At 49.1% G+C, this 19,984-nt stretch overlaps 1 protein-coding gene across 4 annotated transcripts in view; it reads right to left on the reverse strand.

Annotated features, from left to right (window-relative positions):
* The window catches only part of NAV2 (neuron navigator 2), a 366,387-nt gene that overhangs the window by 124,109 nt on the left and 222,294 nt on the right, over positions 1-19,984 (reverse strand). For all 4 annotated transcript variants that reach the window (XM_070428165.1, XM_070428164.1, XM_070428167.1 and 1 more), the window contains 2 exons: positions 15,239-15,347; positions 12,995-13,384 (listed from right to left, as the gene is read on the reverse strand). In XM_070428165.1, the coding sequence (XP_070284266.1) occupies positions 12,995-13,384; positions 15,239-15,347 (499 nt within the window). The remainder of the gene's footprint in view (positions 1-12,994; positions 13,385-15,238; positions 15,348-19,984) is intronic.

The following is a 19,984-nucleotide window of genomic DNA, read 5'->3' on the forward strand; positions in this document are numbered from 1 at the left end:
TTCAGGTTCCCCATCTGCAGAGACTGGAAGCGCAGGCGACGGACACACCCAGCTCCACGAGCTTTAACAGCAAAAGCCGTGCTGTAGGGAGGCTCCTCGGTCAGTCACCGTGCGAAACGGGCTCCGGAGCAGAACCTTCCTGCCTCCGACCACATCATTGGTTCTCATTTCCGACACCCAAGGAACCGGTTTTGCCCCCATTTACTTTCTGCACAGGCACCCGGGGAATGTTGACACAAGTGTTTCTCAGGCTGCAGTAGAGACCTGGGGTGTTTAATTGAAATGAAACACATAATAATGCTTTCGAGGCAAAGAAAAGTATCCATCTTGGCCGCGGCCCCGCCAGCCTGGCCATCCTGTGGTCCTTGTGCAAGCATTCCCCAAGCATTTTCAAGCTCCCATGCAACGCAGCCCTCTGCGCCTCACCCTTCGGAACGCCTCCTTTTAGCTCTCATTACGGCTCCTTAAAATGGCACGGGGGTTAGCCAGGGCCTCCGATGTCCAGAAGGTGCCCACTCTTCCTTTCTGGCCTTGCCTCCCACCCATCGGAGCATGGGGTCTAGCTACAGTGAAAAGCCACACTGCAGAGTTCTTGGAGCAAGGGCTGTGAATTCTGCCCGGTTGAACACGTTCTAGCAGTTAACTACCTGTGTGACCTGTTCAAGCAACGTAACCTCTCTGATCTTGGTCTCCCAACCGCAGAAGGAGAACGAAAAACTGCCCCTCTCTCAAAGAGCTGGTCTGAAGAATGAGTGAGACATTACACGTAAAGAGTTCAGCCCGGGGCCTAGCATATAACAGGGACTGCAACGCAGTTTCGCTGCCAGGAACCACAGGACAGCTGCTGCGGGCCAGGCCGAAGGGAGGGCCTGTGTTAGCAGGCACTGCTGGGCCACTTCTTCCTTCAGAGCCAACACCACATTTATTCTCATCCCGTGTCTCTGACAACTTCACCCTTTAAACTTCGCTGTTCAAGTATGTGAGATTTCTGTTTTCAAAACTGATGACCGGGCGATTACAAGCACGAGGCTCTGGGGCCTGGGACCCGGATTCCGACGACACAGCAGAGAGAAACACAGACCCCCGTCTCCCACGCGTCCCAAGATCAAGAAGTGAACGGGGGCTTGGTTTACAGCTAGAAGACTCTGGGGACAGACGTGGGCCTCTCCTTAGACTGGGACTCTCATTTCACTTGGGGTCTCGAAAATCCTCAGCCCTCCAGAGCTGTCCATGCCGGGGTGTCTGTCTCATTCCTTAGCTATTTCGGGATTAAGAGGAAAGCTGGAAACCTCCATTTCTCAGGGAGATTTCTTATCAGGACCCTGGGGATTCTGGAAGGGATGCCATGGTTCTTGCAAGGCTGCATAGAGTTTTGCTTTGTGGTCACAGCCCAGGCAGGACGCGGCAGCTGGAGCCCTCTCGGATGTTTCTAGGGGCTGATGTGCTGCTCTTCGTCTCTGGGCCGCAGGTCAGCTGCCTCCTGACCCAGATGACTCATTCCCACTGATCATCCTGTAAGGCCTGCTTGCAGACGGTGACGGTTAATTTTATGTGTCAGTGTGCTAGGCCATGGTACTGAATATTTGGGCAAACACTAGTCTAGATATCTCTGTGAAGGTACTTTTTAGAGGAGATGAACATTTAATTCAACAGACTTTAAGGAAAACAGATTATCCTCTAGCAAGTGGGTGGGCCACATCCAATCACTTGAAGGAAGGAAAGAATATCAGTTGATATTCCCCAGGGAAGAGGGAATTCTACCTCCAGGCTGGCTTTGGACTCAAGTTGTAAAATTTCCCTCTGGAGAACCCCAATACACAGACCAATTCGGGCCCAGTTGGCAGACTTGTGGTCACTGTACTCAGGACTAAGAAATAGCATGAGATCATCTCAGTGAATATTTTAAGTACAGTAAAGGATGGGGAAGGCAAGTGGATGCAATAACTCTGAGAAGCTGAAGGGAACTACCATTCTGTGTGTCAAACTATCTCCTTACTTCCTCACCACACACCTGAGGAGAAGGTTACCATTTAACAGATGGAAAACAGGCTCAGAAAAGGCAGCGATTTCCCCCAGGACACACAGATGGCAAGCAAGGACGGCGAGGCCAGGTCTTCTGACTCCACTTCTGTCTTCCATGACCCCATGACCCCCGAGCAGCATCATGGGAGGATCATGAGTGCTCAACAAAACTGCAGTTTCTTATCTTGATCTGAGCACAGGCACATATGGCCTATTTTTTTTTTTTTTTTTTTTTTTTTTTGAGTCTTTCAACATGGGCTTACTGTCCCAGGGCCAAATCCTCCCAACCTCATCCAAATGTTTCTTCTCATATTCACCTCAACTCGAACTTGGTATCCTCCAACCTTGCCATCATAAATCTGTTGAGCGGCTCCGTAGCTGCTGCCCCTTGAAAAATAACTGGGAAGGGTATTTTTTCCCAGTGATTTATATGCTTATGATAAAAACTTATATATATGGACTGGGTTTTCTAGAGGGAGCTACACGAAAAAACATAACAAAACTGTGCAAGAGCTTCACAGGACAAGGGGACCTCAGGGTCCCTCGTGACACCTCGGTTCTCCCCATTCCTGGCACATCTGCGAAGCGCTGAGCAGAGAAAGAGGAGCCTGCAGACCAGAACACATCTGCAAGGGGTTGGTCCTGAAGGAGGCGACAGACTAGCCAATTAATGTCCAGCAAAGTGACAGAGGCACCGAGTCACACTGAAATTCCAGAGCACCAAGAGAAAGAAACAACAGAATGCCAGGCCACCTTTTTCATCTCTTCCATGGGCTTAAAACCATTAAGTAACAATTTTCCTTATTCGTAAAGTGTAAACAATGTCATGAAAAGCTAGGGTCTGGGGGTTACGATGCTCAGCATACGGAAGGGGTGCAATACACCCCCGCCACCCACCGAGAGCTGGAAGATGTTTCTCCTGTCTGTGTAACTACTTCTCAATAAATGTGAGCTCACAGATCCCAAGTTTATCTTGAGGAGAACCTGTCAGGACCAAAAGTGAACCCCCAAAATAACGAGAACCAGATGGGGCAGCCCTAAGAACAAGTTTCGTCCGTCCTACCCCAGAGTACAGCCTGGGACCAAGGAGATAATTGTTAAATGTTTGTTGATTTGAAATAACGAAAATACAGAGTCTCTCCATAGGGTTGATTCCCAAGGTGGAATCTCTCTGTTAAACACCCAGGGCCAGCCTGAGTCATGCCCACATGTCCCCATGTTGACATTGCTTACCAATGAAGAGCCCTGCGAAGGGCAGGAAGTCTACCTCGACAGGCAGCAGGCAGTCCAGAGGGTGGGAAGGAAAGGAGGGAGTGCCTTGCTCAGTCTGACTCACCACAGCAGGGTTTGCAAACCCAGCACAGCGACTGTCTGTCTGTCTGTCGGCTGGAGTGTTTAGGGGTATTCATATTTGTCATGTGAGTGTCAGTTACAGTCTCATCGCAAACCCCATCCACTGTAAGGAGAGGGTGCCCCGGGGCTGGCAATGAGTAAGGGTGGGAGAGAATGAAATACACTGAGTGCTCTCACCCTGCACCAGGCACGGAACTAGGTCGTATGCGTACACCGTGTCCCATTTAATCTTGGCGGCATCATCATCATCATGAGGATGAGTGGGAGGAGCTGTAACACCCAGGCAGGGTACCAGCACTTCGCATGTGTTGGTTATCTCATGACAGCAACTCCAGGCATGTTATTCTCATGTGCAGATGGGGGAAGCTGGCTTTCCAGAAGGAGGAAGTGAGGACATAAAAGGCCCCTGCTGACTTATTCTATTCTCAGGTCCCCCCAGGAGCCCCCACATCATGCCTCTCAATGCTAACATTTATTGCCTCCCGCCTTGTGCTAGAATTAAGTGCTGATGCACAAGGAGCCTCCGCCACTGGGCCCCATGCTTCTCCGGGGCAAGTCTGGGAAGGCTGTGGGATTGGGGTTTTCCCCAAATTCCCGGAATTACAGTCCACAGGCTGCTCTGCTTAAACATTCAGCCAGCCCTGGTCTGGGGCTGGGCTGGGCAGTCCCTGAGGCCTGAGACAGTCAGAGGGACTGGGTGGGTGTCAACAGGAAAGAGGGAGCACTGGAAACGGACTGAGGGTGCTGAGGACAAAGGTCAACTACTTCCCAGCTGGTTTCAGCAGAGGCTGCAACCAGGAAATTGTACTTGTCTCTCTGACACCTTCATGCTCCTTGTCAAATGACCCCATGTCAGGCTGAATCAATGTGAAAAGTCCCTCGAACCCTCTGTGAATCTGTTCCCAGGGCCTCAGCCTCACATAGAGCCACGTCCCCGCTCTCTGGACCCTGATAGCTTCTGACCGAGCCCACCGGCTCCCGTCCTGACTCTCCAATCCTTCCCAGGCACCATTCTCGGGAAAACATGCCCCACGTCCATGTTCTCATGCCCTTGCTTTTGACCTTGGTCAGCCTGGGCACTTGTTCACCTTTCAAGATGCTGTTGCTGCTAGTGGACCTTATGGTAGTGACATCCACCGAGTGCTCTGTCCCGGCACAATCTCTCGGGAGCCCCACAACTCCCTGGTGAGAGGGGCCCGGGGTATTTAATAGCTTGCTCCCGCACACAGGCTAGGAGTGGTGTTGCCAGCCCCAGAATCCAGCTTGAGCTCCACAACCACACTCTTCCCACTGCCCATACCGCACAGTAGGCTCTTTATTTTCTGTCAGTTCTCCCTACAGAATTCACTGATTCCCCCACTGATCCCTGCAGCTCAGCACTCCTGTAGCGAAAGACACACTTCCTTTCCATGAGCTCCTGTCCGAGGTATTAGAACTTGGGGACTGGGTCTTGTTCATTCCCCTTGGGCTCAGTGCCTTTGGCATAGTCTCTAGTACACAACAAACTCAATAAACACTTTCAAATGGAATTTTACTGCCTTTTGCCTGGAGCCTCCTCGGAAGGCAGGCCAAAGGAATGGCTGCCAGGTCCCAGGAGAGCCCACGCTTTAGGACCAGGAGGGTGTTGGCAAGGGTCGGAGGGTGAGCAGCCCCTTTAGGGCCCACTCAGGAAGGGCTGAGGCCTGACTTTCCTCTCCCAAAGCACCCACGTTCCCTTCTCCTTTTCCTTCCCCACAGGATTCAAATCTCAAAGCCACCTTGGAAGTTCAAGGCAGGGCCGAAGCCTGGTTTCCTGAGAAGATGAGACACCCCTTTTTTTCTCTCTTACCCGTAACTCACTAGGCCAGTGATGGCGAACCTTTTGAGCTTGGTGTGTCAACATTTTGAAAAACCCTAACTTAACTCTGGTGCTGTGTCACATATAGAAATTTTTTTGATATTTGCAACCATAGTAAAACAAAGACTTATATTTTTGATATCTATTTTATATATTTAAATGCCATTTAACAAAGAAAAATCAACCAAAAAAATGAGTTTGCGTGTCACCTCTGACACGCGTGTCATAGGTTCGCCATCACTGCACTAGGCTATTAGTTATGAGTGGCAGTCTGAGCTGCCCATGTCAGGGTGGGACCATACTTCATTTCTCCATGGGGCTGTTGGCCAATAAATCTTTTTTTCAGTCCCAGTCTCTGCCTGCTAAATCCATAGTCACCAACAGTGGTGAGGGTAAGTGAGAGAATGCTGGATACTCTCTCCACTTTGGGGCATGTTGTGAGCTCAGTTGTTCTTTCTCCTCTGATAAAAGTGCCTCTCCAGCTGCCGATGAAGGCCAATACATTTCTCACACTCTGTCAATCAAGGGGGCCCACTGTGAATGCAAGAAGAAGCGGACCACTGATGCCTCCCCAGCTGTCGGGGACGACCGAGACTGGTAGCCGGAGCCATTTCTCTGCCACACTGCCCATGTCTCATGACATCACAGCCACGCAGGGAGAGCTGCCACTGGTTGTGCAACACTTGGAGAGATTAATCCTGCCCCATGCATGACTCCCTATTCTTGCTTACTCTCCCCACAGAGCTGCCTGTGAAAACAGGGCTCATTGTATTTGCCTGGGATATTTAACACCAAGGAAAATATCAGACAGGAAGTGGTGTTTATGGTTTCTGTGAATTCGTACATCGGTAAGACCTGTCAGTGAGAAACCACTGAGGGGAGAAGAGGGAAATAGAAAGACTCCTTGACTAGGGCCTGGCCCAACCCCATCTCCAACGTACTGGGCTACTCTGGGCCTAGAGGCTTCTTATTGTAGCTCTAGTGAGAGAGAGGGAGAGAAAGAGAGAGAGAGAGAAGGAGAGAGTTTGAAGAGGATGGCAGTGTATTAGGGCCAAGTGACTTGCCCAAGGCCCTAAAGATTTGTCTTCAGAGCTGAGTCTTTACCTTCCCACGTCAGGTACACCTTTCTAACCCCAGAGGCCCACCTGGCAGTTGGCTGACTGGCAACCTGGAGTTCATAAGCCTTCCCAGAGCTGCACAAGCCAAGACCACTTCAGAGGGAACCACCCAGAGAAACAAGAGCCCCTCCTGTCAAATCCCAGAGCTGCCCGCCACGCCCTGTGGAACCCGCCGTGACCCGGCGCCTTCCAGGACGGCTTTGCCTAAAATCATTTGTCTTGGCTCCGGGGTGCATTTTTGGCTGTTAGGAGTTTCTGGCTTCCTCTCCTTCCTATCAATTTGCCAGGAACAACAGCCTGTCAAGGTCGCTTCAGGTCTGGCCTGGGAAGGCCATGAGAAACAGTCACCAGATAAGAAAGCCTTTCTTGCCAGCGGTGCCGCATGTTTGATTCACAGGCTGCCTGCTGTGTACTCTGCTGAGTTGGTGACAAACACCTCGCACATCTGTCCCATCGCATTCAATGGATGAAGAAAGAGAAGAACAGAGGCACTTCCATCTCCATGACCCCGTGGCACATGGTCCACTCTCCGAGCTGCCTCTTTTCTGTACTGTCACTGTCCGGCTCACTGGGACTGAGGTGGTCCAAGGTCTGGAATAATGAGACAGTATAAAACAGGGCCAAGGAGAGGAAGAGTACGTCGCTGGGCCCCAAGCTCAAGGGGCTTCCATCTTAGGCACATATTCATCCAGAGGCAGGCGACTGGTCTTGGTCCACTGAAGGCCAGGTGTAGCGTCCATTCAGCAAATATGTGTTGACTACTAATTAAGGAACAGGCAGGCACTGGGCCAGCCAATGATGATACGCAAGCATCCAAGATAGATTTGACTTAACCTTTAAGGGCTTGTAATGGGTATGGGCTCCCTTCCTCATAATCAGTGCACTGAGACCGTCTGAAGATGTTGTATGGGTGCCTTGTTTGATTTTACACGCACGCACGCACGCACACACACACACACACAGATGTTTATAATAATGCTGAGGTAGTGCTACCGGTGCTAATGATGGGCATGTTAAGTGCCACAGGAGCCCAGAGGAAAGAATCGCTGCCTCTGCTTGGACAGAATGAGGAAAGGCTTCCGCAAGGAGGCGACCTGGTAGGCAGTCATGAAAAGGCAACCCAAGCACAGAGTGCTGCACATGTAAGTGATGCCTGGAAGCATGAAATGCCTTGTTATGGATTAAACGTCATGTGTTGAAGTCCCAACCTCTAATATGATGGTTTTAGGAGGGAGGACCTCTGGGAGGTGACTGGGTTTGATGACGTCATGATGGGATTGGTGCCCTCATACGAAGAGGAAGACACACCAGAGCCCCCTCTCTCCGCCACGTGAGGACAGAGTAGGCCGGAAGGAGGCTCTCTGTGGAGCCCCACCGTGCTGCATGGCGATCCTGGACTTCCCGCCTCTAGAACTGTGAGAAATGAGTCTGCTCTGAGCCCGCAGGCTATGGTATTTCGCTAGGGCAGCCCAAGCTGATAAAGACATACCCTGACATGTTTATGAGCTACCAGAACTTCAGCAAGGATGGGTTCCTCAGCTGCTAAGGCACTGAGTCTCCCAGCAGGCACCAGTGTGCACACGGTCCCCGTTGACATAGGAATCCCTACCACGCGGCAGGGATGACGTCAGCCATTACAATGTCAGCATTGAAGCCCAACTTGTTCAAAACCCCACTTTCTCTCCCACACTAGACTACTCAGCAGGCTACGTTCGGAAGACAAGCCAACTATTACAATGTCCATTTCCTCGGGCCCTCAGTGGTAAACCCATGTAAGGACTCTTAGAGTTAAAAGCATCAAAACCACAGCGTCACATCCTCTATTGGCCACTAGGTGGAGCTATGTGTCGCACCAAAAGACACCAGAGGTGAAGCTGATTTCCCCAAGTGTTCTGCAAATAGAACCACTGAGTGTCACAGCTGGTGGTGGCAAGTGATGTAAGCCCAGGTCCTGTGAGGGTAGGGCTGCAGAATAGACCATTCACAAAATAATTATTAGGTACCTATTTGTACCAGTCTCTGAGTTTAGAAAAATAATGGGCACTGTTTGCCTTCTAGGACCTACACGTTTGGAGTAGGAAACATACGTGCGCCCACATGTGTGCACACACACACTGCACATTTCTTGAGCATCTCAGACTCTGTCAGGTGCTTTTCAAGTCTTATCTCTAATTCCCAAAGATTAAGAACTTGTTCCAGTTCAGGTGGCAGAGCCAGGACTAAAACTCAAACCTGTTTGCCTCTAAGACCACGCTCTTTCCTCAGCACCGTCCAGCCCCTCTCAAACAGTTTCCCACACAAAGTGAAAGGCTCACCCACAAGGTTGGCTGTAAACCAAAGCCACCAGGAACGCGCGAGGCAGAGCTAACTCTGACTGGGAAAGTCAGGAGGGCATCACAGAGGTGGTGTTTATTTTAGGGTCAATCCGATGGGCTTGATGGGAAAGGAATTCCAGGAAGGAAGTGGCATGTCCTGATGGCACAGAGGTTTGCAAATGCAGGGAAGAGCCTTCTGTGATGAATAGCAGGTAGCCTAGAGCAATGGGGTATGTAGGGATGTGAAGAGGGATGTGACCAGGGCTAAGGCAGAGAGGGTGGCTGAGGGAAGGATCATAAAGAGCCTCCCATGTTCTGTTAAGATGTTCAGATGTGTTCCCACAGGCAATGGGAAGCCATCAAAGGGGCTTGGACAATTATCTGGTGCTAAATGTAAATGGTCATTTTTTTCCAGGAGGGGATGTATATTCATACTTTAGAAGATTATACAGCTCAGTGCCTCCTTGGAAAAGAAAAACAATCATCTCTCCAAACATATGGGTGCTAAGTCTGTCCCCTTCATTTTATTCTGCACCATATGTCACCCTGAATGCTTAGAAGATGAGTAGATGGGTTGACTTCACAGATCAAAACTTTGTAAGAAATATCTTCATCTGTTATTTTAAACTTTTTCCCACTCACTACAGCCAAAGCCCAATTTACTGATCTAATAAAGGTGGCAACTTGTAAAGTACTTAGACACGACTGGCACACACAGGGAGTTAATTTACACACGTGCACACATTCCGCACCAGGTTCTTATTAATGTCATTTCAGCCCCACCTCGGGTAGACCTGAATGATACAGACAGACATACGTGCGTACTCTACCGTGGAGACAATGCACTGCAAAAAATAACTGTTACCCCAACTGGAGGTATGGTATTATTTTAAAAACAAAGGTCATAGGTTTTCAGAAACTAGAATTTACTTCCACACCAGGCTTTCTAAATAAACTTGCTGTAAACTTTTACAAGAACTCTTTTCAAAGACCCTCCTCAGGGGTTTATATATTACTCATACATCAAGGCTGTCCCCACTAAGCCAAACACATATCTGGATGAAGACTTGAATCATTTCATTGTTTCCAAGCGCCTGGCTGTTTGAGGTTGATAAGATACCTAGACCCTGTCTGAGACTCTGTGGCTTTATCAGATACCATGGGCCTGGTGCATGAAATTCGAGCATGGGGGTGGGAGGGTGTGTGTGTGGGGGGCGGGGGGAAGCGAGGTCCCTCAGCCAGCCTGCACCCTCTCCAATCTGGGACCCCTCGGGGGATGTCCGACTGCCGGTTTAGACCTCATCCCTGTGGGATCTCTCTCCCAATGTGGGACTGCTGGCTCCTAACCACTCACCTGCCTGCCTGCCTGATCACCCCTAACCGCCTCTGCCTGCCTGCCTGATGCCTCTAACTGCTCCCCTGCTGGCCTGATCACTCCTAACCACTCTCCCCTGCCGGCCTGATCACCCCTAACTGCTCTGCCTGCCTGCCTGATCCCCCCTAACCACCTCTGCCTCAGCCCTGCCACCGTGGCTTGTTCAGAAGGATGTCTGGAAGGACATCTAGAAGACGTCCAGTCTACCTGGTCTAATTAGCATATTACCCTTTTATTCGTATAGATTTGCCATTAATCAGATGCAACCTCACAGAGAAACCTAACTGTAGAAGGTTAAGGACCATGTTAATGACCGTGCTTCCAGGCGCAGCAAAGCGGATACCGTGCCCAGGGCCACAGAGCTCACAAGGGGCTGAGCGGGCTTTAAGCTCCCAGCGTCTGACATCGGCTGTTTTCTTTCCACTACGCCGATCGCCTAGGTAATATGACTTATTTCGCAGATTCTGAAGCAAAGGCTAAATGACCAGTCCTTCAATATCTACAAGCCTGTCATGTGTATCAAAGGAAAAAGGAATGAGTACAAAGGACATTCAGTGGCTTGCCCTGGACTCAGCATGTGAAGCAAACTGATAACGTAGCCCCCAAAGCAAACACTCGCATGCATTCCCGCAGAGTGGAGTCATGCTTAGCTCGCGTTCTGGAAGGTCACAACCAGGAGGAGCATTAAGTGCCATCTGGGCCATCTCTCTTCCTTTGGGCGGTAAATTTCCACATTAAGAGAATGCTAGAAGAAAAACCAGACTGGAGTTCTTTAGTTTCAGTAATTGGGTGGTTTGCTTACACGTCCGCACTGTTATCTACACTTGCTCTGAGAGCTAGCTCACTTGGTAAAGAAATGTAAGCTTCCCAGAGCAGGAGCTGAAAGGTAAACATCCGTGCCTGTTAGCAGGGGTGAAGGCTCTGGTTTGAGTAGCCAAGGACTAGGACTTTCTCACCAAGGGTGAAGCTTTGAGTGCTTCAATGTCGCCACCTTGTGGAAACTGTCAATACTACATCAAAATCAACACACCATCTATTGGGGAGTCAGAGACAGATCCAACAGTAAAATAAACTCTATTACAGGATATGAAAATCGCAAAGTAACCTGAAAACTCCTTGGTCGTATATGACAGTGAGATGTGATAATGATAACCTTGAGGCCATTCTGGGTTCCAAAAGTCTTCTAATTAATAATGAAAAGATTAAATCACAGGCAGCTTAATTTTAGTAATAGGCATAGGTTATTGTAGGTTTACAAAAAACTAGAAACACAAAATGATGCCCTACGGTTAACGTGATCATTTCATCAGTCCATCAACCTTCCCAGCCATCTGGATGGCAGAAACTTGTTAGGTTATAAGGGTTTGGTGGCTCTCGTCATCCAAATTTTCACTACAGGATGGTTCTAAAGTAACAGGCAGAAAGCCAAAGCACCTCTATGTCTAAACTTTTAATTAACTCAAAGAACATTTCTAGTCAGACCAGTAGAGCTAAGCAAAAGTAAATTAATTTTGAAATGAATTCCAGTTGTGCTATTTCAATACAGCAATGAGATACTGGGCACGATGGTGCGGCACAGTGGCTAAGGAGCAGGGCTCTGGAGCTGCTGGGCCTGGGATCTGCCTCTTAACTACTACAGGGCCTTGGGCAAGTTAATTAATTTTCCCGAGCCTCAGTTTACTCATCTACAAAATGGGGATTGTGATATCTCCTACCTCGAAGGATTGCTGTGAAGACAGAAGAAGGTAATATACATAAAGCACCTAGCACAGAGCTTGGTACATAGTGGGAGAAAGAACTACTATTCAATTATGAAACTATTAACTCAACCATGGGTTCTTGATCACTGTTCATGGAAATGAGTGGCACAAGTGTTATGCCTGATTTTTATTGTCAATCATTTTGGCTGCTAGAATGCTAGAAGAGGGAAAGATCTTGGAAAATTTCTGTGCAAGTGAGGGGAACAGATTAAGTCTCAGGCAAGTGGAATACACAGATGCATCTTCGGTTCACACAGCGATCGGGGAGTAGAGCCAAGAACAAGAGGGAGGCCTAGGACTGCACATGGTCACAGCGTGGCTCAGGCAGCAAGCAGCTCATTACAGAGAGGTTGGGTTTGTTCTGTCGCCCATGAATCCATGTGCTGTTCAATTCAGCAATATCTGTAAGCTCCCAGATGTATAATACACTGTGCATTTGGCAGTGCACAAGCCAGACAATGTCCTTGCTTCCTGGAGCTTATTATTGCAAGCAGGAGGGGATGGGGAGACCATAAAATCTAAACATAATCAAGGTAATTTGAAACAGTGATAAGGTTTCAGAGGAACATAAGACAGGGTGATGGGGAGGACAGGGTAAGGGGCAAAGCTACATAAACTACTTCAAGTTGAATGGTCCAGGTGGGCTCCTACAAAGAGATGTCCGTTGAGCAACAAGAAGGAACCGACCATGCAAAGATGTGGGGAACCGAATCCAGGCAGAGAAACAGAGGGTGCAAAGGCACTGTGGCAGGAAAGAGCTTGATAAGACTGAGGACTGGAAGGAACAGCTACAGCAGGGGAAGCAGGGGGTGGGGAGGGTGGAGAACCGTGCGATCTAAGAGTCAGGTAAGAGCCAGATCCCGTAGGACCAGGTAGGCCATGCTGAGGAGGCTGGACTCCACCCTGAGTGCAGGGTTTTGATTAAAGAGCTGACACCGTGTGGTTTGTTGTCAAGTGTCTCTCTGGCTGCAGGTGGAGCCTTGCTAGAGCCTCCCAGTGAGGACTGCCAAGCCTGGACCACGGCCCAAGTCACGTGATTCTTCCCAGAAGGTTCCCCTCTGCACCACACAGCCTTGGACGTGGACCGCAGAAAGCGAAGTAGGCAGTTTGATGGGCTCCAGAGAACTTAAAGTGCTGCCAACACAAATAAACAAACACACACTAGGTGCCAAGCCTTCTCCCGCTCTGTGAAGAGAGAAACCCCAAGGACTCACCCGCTGGTGATGTCGTCCGTCCGGATGTTCTTGCTGAGGACGTCCCCATCGCTCATGTAGCCGGGGGCGTCCACGCTGAGGCCCTCCAGGTCCATCTCGTCTCCGGCCTTGTCAGAGACGTCCACGTGGCACACGCTGCTGCCCCTGGACGCCAGCTGCCTCCTCAGAGGGGCAGGGTACACATAGCGGCCCGACTCGGTGTTGATGAACCGGCTGGCGTTGGCTCGAGGCGGGTACCCATTGCCCATGGAGGGGGCGTCTCCTGCTTGGAGCCGAGGGCTGGACTGGCCGAGTCTCCAGGACAGAGGAGTGGGCCTGCCCGTCAAGCTGAGGATGCTGCGCCCGCTGACCTCCGTGGTGACGTTGGTGTCAAATGTGGTTTCTAATGTGCTGCACACATAAAGGCCACCTTGGGTTAGAGCCCACTGCGCCTAGAATCCTTTGCAGCTTATATGTTCTTTAATGTTTTTAAAATCATGAACGATTCCCCGTACACAAGACAGGATCAACACCAGGTGCCCATGGACCACCCTCTGTTAGAACAGAACACAGGAAGATGCGCACCCACACAGCATTCGGGAAAGCCCAGTGAAGGCTGTTCTCACCAAAACACGGCACAAGGCACTCGTGACCATGACCTTGATTCAGTGACCTTAGCTACTGGAATTGTCTTTCTAACTCAGGAAGGGACATGGAAAATGCTGCCCTGATAGCAATGGGCACAGAGGTCCCCCGCTGGGATGCTGCCTCACAGCTCCCCCTTTCCAAGGGCAGGATGCACCTGCCCCTGTGCAGCGCCTAACACCAGACCTCCGCCCCTCAGCCTCTCCTGACCGAGCAGGCGGGGGCAGCCTTGACCTTCTAACTCTCTCAGGTTCATTTCCCCCACATGTTGGCTTCTACATTTTGCCCCAAATGACAACTAAACCTGGGGCAAAGGGCTGGAAAGAGTGGTTCGTGCTTAGGCTTGAGGTCACATCACTTGGGGAATAAACCAAAGTGCAAGGGTCCCTGGCACCGGGAAGACTCTTTTGCAGTCCCCTGTGCTTCAGCCCCGACACAGTCAAGACAGGCGGGGCACCTCCTCAGAGCTGCGTGGGGTCTCCCACTGCGCAGAGCGAACGGGGGTCTTCCTGGCAGGAGAAAACACCGAGCTGTCCCTTCTGTCATCATCATCCTAATCCACGCCAAGGAACCCACAGTCAGCCCGTTTCAGTGATTATGGTGGAGACTTAGGGGCGTTTCATATCTAATCACAGAGTCCCAGGGTCCAATGCGTGGCCCCATGCAATCAGAAAGCTAAAGGCTTAAGGGGCCCCTTGAACTTAAACGCCAAGTTCACTCTCCTCTGGAAGAATCAAGTTGTTTGGTGCTTCCGCTGCCTTTGTTGCTCTCCGATCCTGCCCTGCAAGTGGCCTCACTATCTGTAGGCCAGGGTCCCCCTAAAGTTTGGGCCCTGGTCTTACTTAAGATGGAACCCACAGTGCTTCATCTCGAGCTGCCAAAACAGCGGGCAGCAGGGAAGCCCTGCTGTCTCCTTGCTAGTTCACGTATCAAAGCGACTGAAGCTGAGAAGCAAAGGAGAGCCTGGGAGATGAGGTGGCAGGGGAGGGGGGGGGGGGTACCTAGGACATGGCTTTGATTACCAAAGCCAGACACAGGCGGTAAATCGCCATCCTGCCAAAAGCTTGAAGGGTGTCCTAGGGTTGCATCCTTTTCAGCTTCTTGCTCAGCAATGAAAGCAACCTGATAAATGTTTCCAAGGTAATGCTAGATTTCATCCAACAAAATCACTGTTCAAACACGACCATGCATTTTTATAAAGGTGACCTTACATGCCTTACACGCGTGCATGACTAACAACATTACAGAGTAACGACGATCAGAAGACGGGGCAGGAATTCGAGTTATTCACTTTATCGCTCAGGTCAAATGCAGTTCACCTGCTCGTGTCGACAGCACAGCGTAGTTTTGGGAAATGCACGCAAAGTGGAATTTAAATGGAGCTGGCTGAATGGACTTAGCAACCTCCTACTTTGGGGAGGAATCTGTCCATACTAATTCTTGCTACTCACACTTCCCTTCTGCCCGCTGCATGGCATTCTTTGTCAATCCCAGCACATTTGGCAATCAACGTTATTTATTCCATTATTAGCCAACTCAGTGGCACGAACAAACACAGGAGAAGCTGTGTGACCATCAAGTTACCAGCTAGTTCAGTAAAGTAATTCACACTTCAGATACCTGTGTGTAACCTGAGTTCCCCGTAAACTGGACATGGTCTCCTCCAAATTCTGCCGCAGATCAGCAATGTTCTTCACTGTCCGCAGTCGCCGGGCCTCGGGGTCTTCCCCTGGAAAGATGAGGGTTAGGACTGTTTTAATTCCCAGCTAGATGGTGAACTTCATGGGAGCAGTAATTGTGTCCATGATGTAACTGTGGCCCATGCTCAGGGCCTGGCTCACCACAGGTGCTTCAGAAGGATTTGAGAATGAATGAGTGAATGAATGAATGAATGAATGAATATATGCCCAAAGGAGAGTGTTAAATCCAAGGAGAGAAGTGCTGCTTCTCCCTCTAAATCCCTCCTAAAATAAGTGATGTTTAGCTCGTGGGAGAAGCATAGAAACTAGTCTGAGACGTAAATACACTGTCACGCTGATTCCAATACAGACACGCACACATGAGGTCTGATTCCCAGGAGCATTTTCTGCTCAGGTGAAAGTGGGTGAGACATTTTGTCTTCTCATCCATCGGTGATACACACTGCTGTCTACCGGCCCTACGTGACAAAGGGACTTGGCGAGGCTAAGAGATCTGTATTTATTCATCATAAACATGTCTCCCGAGAGAGGTTTGCCTTTTCTTTATTATGTCGTCTTAAATTCTGGCTCTCCTACTCACCGGCTGTGGTATCATGGGGAAGGTGCCGACCCTCTCCATCCTCCTGATGCCGCTACCCTACAGTGAGGACAGTAATGGGACTGACTTTGAAGGACCACTGTGGGGACTAAATGGCACAGGGCTGGGGATCCCGGGGCACAGTGACCACCACCAGCTTCAACTCATGCCCATGACCGTTGGTGCTGCAGAGCAGGGAGCCACCAGGTAGACTCAGGGCCTTGCTTTGGGAGACAAGGGACTTCTGTTCTCTGGGCATGATTTTCCACAAAGTACGTGGCCCCGGAGGGGTCAAGTTGGCACGGGTGTCCCAGCAGATGCAGGCCACACAAGGCAGAAGCCATGTGCTCTCTCACAGTAAGCAGCCTTGCTTCGGCGCTCTGGCTGTTATAATATGTTTGGGCTTATGAGGGAAAGAGGAACAGGGGAATGACCACATAACGAGAGGGACCAAACATCTTTCCCTCAGAGAAACTTCAGGGGCCGCCGAGAAGACGGAAGAGCCACGATCAAGGGTCTTTAAACACCTGTGACCATTTCAAGTGTGAGGCAACATTTTTAAAGAAATCTCCATAGAGAATATGGTCTACACGGGCAGCAGAAAGTGGAATCTAAGTCAGATGCTAAGTAGGACTTCCAGCAGTTGTCATTAGCAGAACAATAGGCAGCTAAGAAATGTCATAGGATTAACCTTCTTTCTGAGACAGAAGACAAACCCCTTCAATTGTTCTTAGCACGGTGGTACCCAGAGGCTGGGGAATGGATTAAATAACAGTTATGTGACTTTATAGAAGAAATTTGCTTTAGCAAACTCTCTATACTTGGATTTGCAAGTGTTTTCAATTTTCTCCCTCTTTTTAACCAAGAAAAATTTGGAAGGCATTTTTTTCCCGCTCTTATCTGAAAAGTGATCAGACTTATACTTCCCACCCAATTCTTTAAAATACATCTATGTAGGTATGTGTTTTTGAATGAAAGCAGTGATGGAATGGCCCTGGAGGAATGTAATTGCATCGATCTCCCGGACCATAGTGAAACATCTGCTGCTGCCGGCGTGGCCACATTTCATCTAAGTAAGGCTGCCAACAAAGGTAAGATCCTACGGACAGCTCTAGGCCCTGCAGCCAACATTTATTATGAAACTAATGACCTTCATTAATTAGCTTAATCACACACAAAAAGTCTAATAATTATTGATCCATGTCCCTATTAATGACATGGTTACTTGTGTTAACTCTCCTTCAGAAATTCAAAGATCTTTGAGATGGGATGGCATCTCTCCTTTGCATTCAGTAGCCCCCACACGTTTCTATCGATGCCCAAGAGATATTTATTGTCCAGAAGACGTTTGGCCAGTGCAGGGCTGAAGAAAGAGCGTGGGCTTTGCATTCCGAGAGATAAAGGTCTGAATCGTGGCAGGGCTGCAGATTAGCCACTTGACATTGGACAAGTCACCTATTCTCTCCAAAGGACATCTGTGAAATGGGGATAAAATCCTTCCTTTCGAAGGGTAGGAGGGGGATCAGATGAGATGACACATAAGATATACCTGGCACAAAATGAGGGCTCGTTGGACTCTACTGTCCTGGTTCCCTCTTGGGGGTATCTGGGGGTCCTGCTGGGAAATGTGCACTTCCCGCACAGCCCTATATACACCAGATTCCAAGAGCGACACAGACATGCAAACTAGTAAAATCACTTGCTCTGCTTAGAGGGTCATGTTCTGAACTGTCAATTCTGCCTCCTTGGAAGATGCCTGAGTGTAAGATTCTCCCCAGCTCTCAGACCAAACAAAGTGATAATATACCTGGTAGTCATGCTCTAGTGTAGAGAGCAGGATCCTTTCAGCTCATGTAAAAAGATCATAAAAATTAAGCTATTCCACGTCTACCTGTACCTTTCACGTCTGCCAAGGGCAGCCCTCCCTCAAGTCATTGGCCATGATGGAGAGAACACCGCACATTCTGACCCAATAGGGCTGTGGTTAGAGATGTTGGGTGAGGGTGTTGAACATGGAAGGAACCTGGGATTCTTACTTGGAAGAGGAAGGCTTAAGGGACAAGCTGCTACATGGCAAAGATCGACATTGTCTGTGGGCTTTAGGAAGCTGGATTCTATCCAGGGATTAGAAATGTAAGAAAAAAGAACTCTGTTACCCATTAAAGCCACAAAATATGGAAAGGCTGCTTTATGAGGAATAATCTTCCCGTCACAGGAAATACCCAAGCGGAATCTGAAAGAGGAGTCATCAGTGAGTGACAGAAGGGATTCACAGTCTGGATAGTAAACAAACAGGAGTGTGTGGTTCCTCCAAACTCTACAATCCAAGATGCGGTCTTAACTGTAATGCTATGTACCTGACAAAGCACCTCGGGAAAATCCATCTGTTAGCATAAGCACAGGGAAGAACTAAGCAACTGATCAAACAGCCTCATAAAAGTCCATTCCTAAATAAACGCACCGTTCGTTTTCATTTCAAGGGATCAGTTATGGAAAAGTTAAATTCAACCCTGTTGGCACCATGCAGCGTCTCCACAAAATAATTCACCCCATAGTCACACACGCGAGGAGTCCTACTGCTTGAATGTAAAGACCCATGAAGAACTGTTCATTAGCCACCAACACCATTCAACTGAATGGGAGAGAGGCTTGCTCAGGCCCGACTGGCTGCACAGGGCTGTTCCCTGATGTAGCCGACAGCACTCAGGACCTCTGAGCTCTCTGCTGGTTTCACAGTCACGAGGCAGCAGAGCCATGGGCAGAAGGAGAAAAGCTAGCGATCATAGGCTGCTATTGGATCACATGCTCCAGAATGTGTTATGCAGAATGTTCTCTGGTGGCTGCTTTTTCAAATGTGACTTTTGCTGAACCGCATGCCTGACATGCATCCACACTGCTCCTCAGGACACACATCTGATCCACGCCGGGCTCTGAAGCCTGGCCTCGCTCTCTTGATGTGTGCACATAAGAACACGAGCTGGGATGTGTGTGGAGATGAGCAGGCATCTGAGCTCCACACCTGCCCTTGGTCCTTTTCCTGGGCTATCTGTGCCCGCCCATGCATGCAAGGGAGCTACAAACCCTGGAGAAAAGCAAGCAGAATCCATCCCACATGTGGGGCCCCAAACGATTGGAAGATGGATCACTCACAAATGGCTTGAGCACTCTCTGCCCCATTGCTGTGCCCAGCCGGCAAAACCAAAAGGAAATAGTTAAATCATTCAGATGATCCTCGGAAATTAATCCTCGGAGCTACTGGTGAGATGGGTAAGATTCGATCATATGGCCTGCAGACCAATGCTGCAGCTGGAGTGGCTATTTAAATGATGTGGTCATGGACAGTGAGTCTAATAAATGGATTTCAAACACAGATTCAATTTCCAGCGCAACTCTGGAAGTGGTAAGATAGGAGAGCAACAGTCACTGCTAAAAGTGCTTACCACTCATTTCCCTGGTTAGAAGTTGCTGGAACCCAGGGCACAGAGCTGGGCGTGGGGAAGAGAGACAGAGGTGGACACTCAGAATGCACTGCAGCAGGCATTCTAACTCAGATGCTAACTTTTCTCCTTTAAATGAAGACTGATGGTGTAGCGTTAATATTTGTGGAATTAACTCCATGACAACTGTGGATTCTATGTTTTTATAGAATGCCTCTTTAATCATCATGGCCCGTGGTCGGCAAACTGCGGCTCGCGAGCCACATGCGGCTCTTTGGCCCCTTGAGTGTGGCTCTTCCTAAGCCTTAGGAGTACCCTAATTAAGTTAATAACAATGTACCTACCGATATAGTTTAAGTTTAAAAAATTTGGCTCTCAAAAGAAATTTCAATCATTGTACTGTTGATATTTGGCTCTGTTGACTAATGAGTTTGCCGACCACTGGTCTAGGCTATAGTTAAATAATTTTTCTTTTTGGTTTTGGTAAAAGCAGCATACTGTAATCTTTCCAGTTAATAGAGGATGCTGAGAACAATGTTCAATTGGTGTTTCCATACAGGAAAGAAAAAAAAAGGCAGTATTTTGAGTCCCAACTTTTGTTGGAAAGAGATTTTAAGAGTAAACAAGGTGCTTCAAAGTTCAGTGTCAGAGC

Source organism: Myotis yumanensis, unplaced genomic scaffold, assembly GCF_028538775.1.
Source record: "Myotis yumanensis isolate MYYU_CA2020_CCGP unplaced genomic scaffold, mMyoYum1.0.hap1 SCAF_10, whole genome shotgun sequence".
In the NCBI taxonomy this organism is placed as follows: Eukaryota; Metazoa; Chordata; class Mammalia; order Chiroptera; family Vespertilionidae; genus Myotis; species Myotis yumanensis.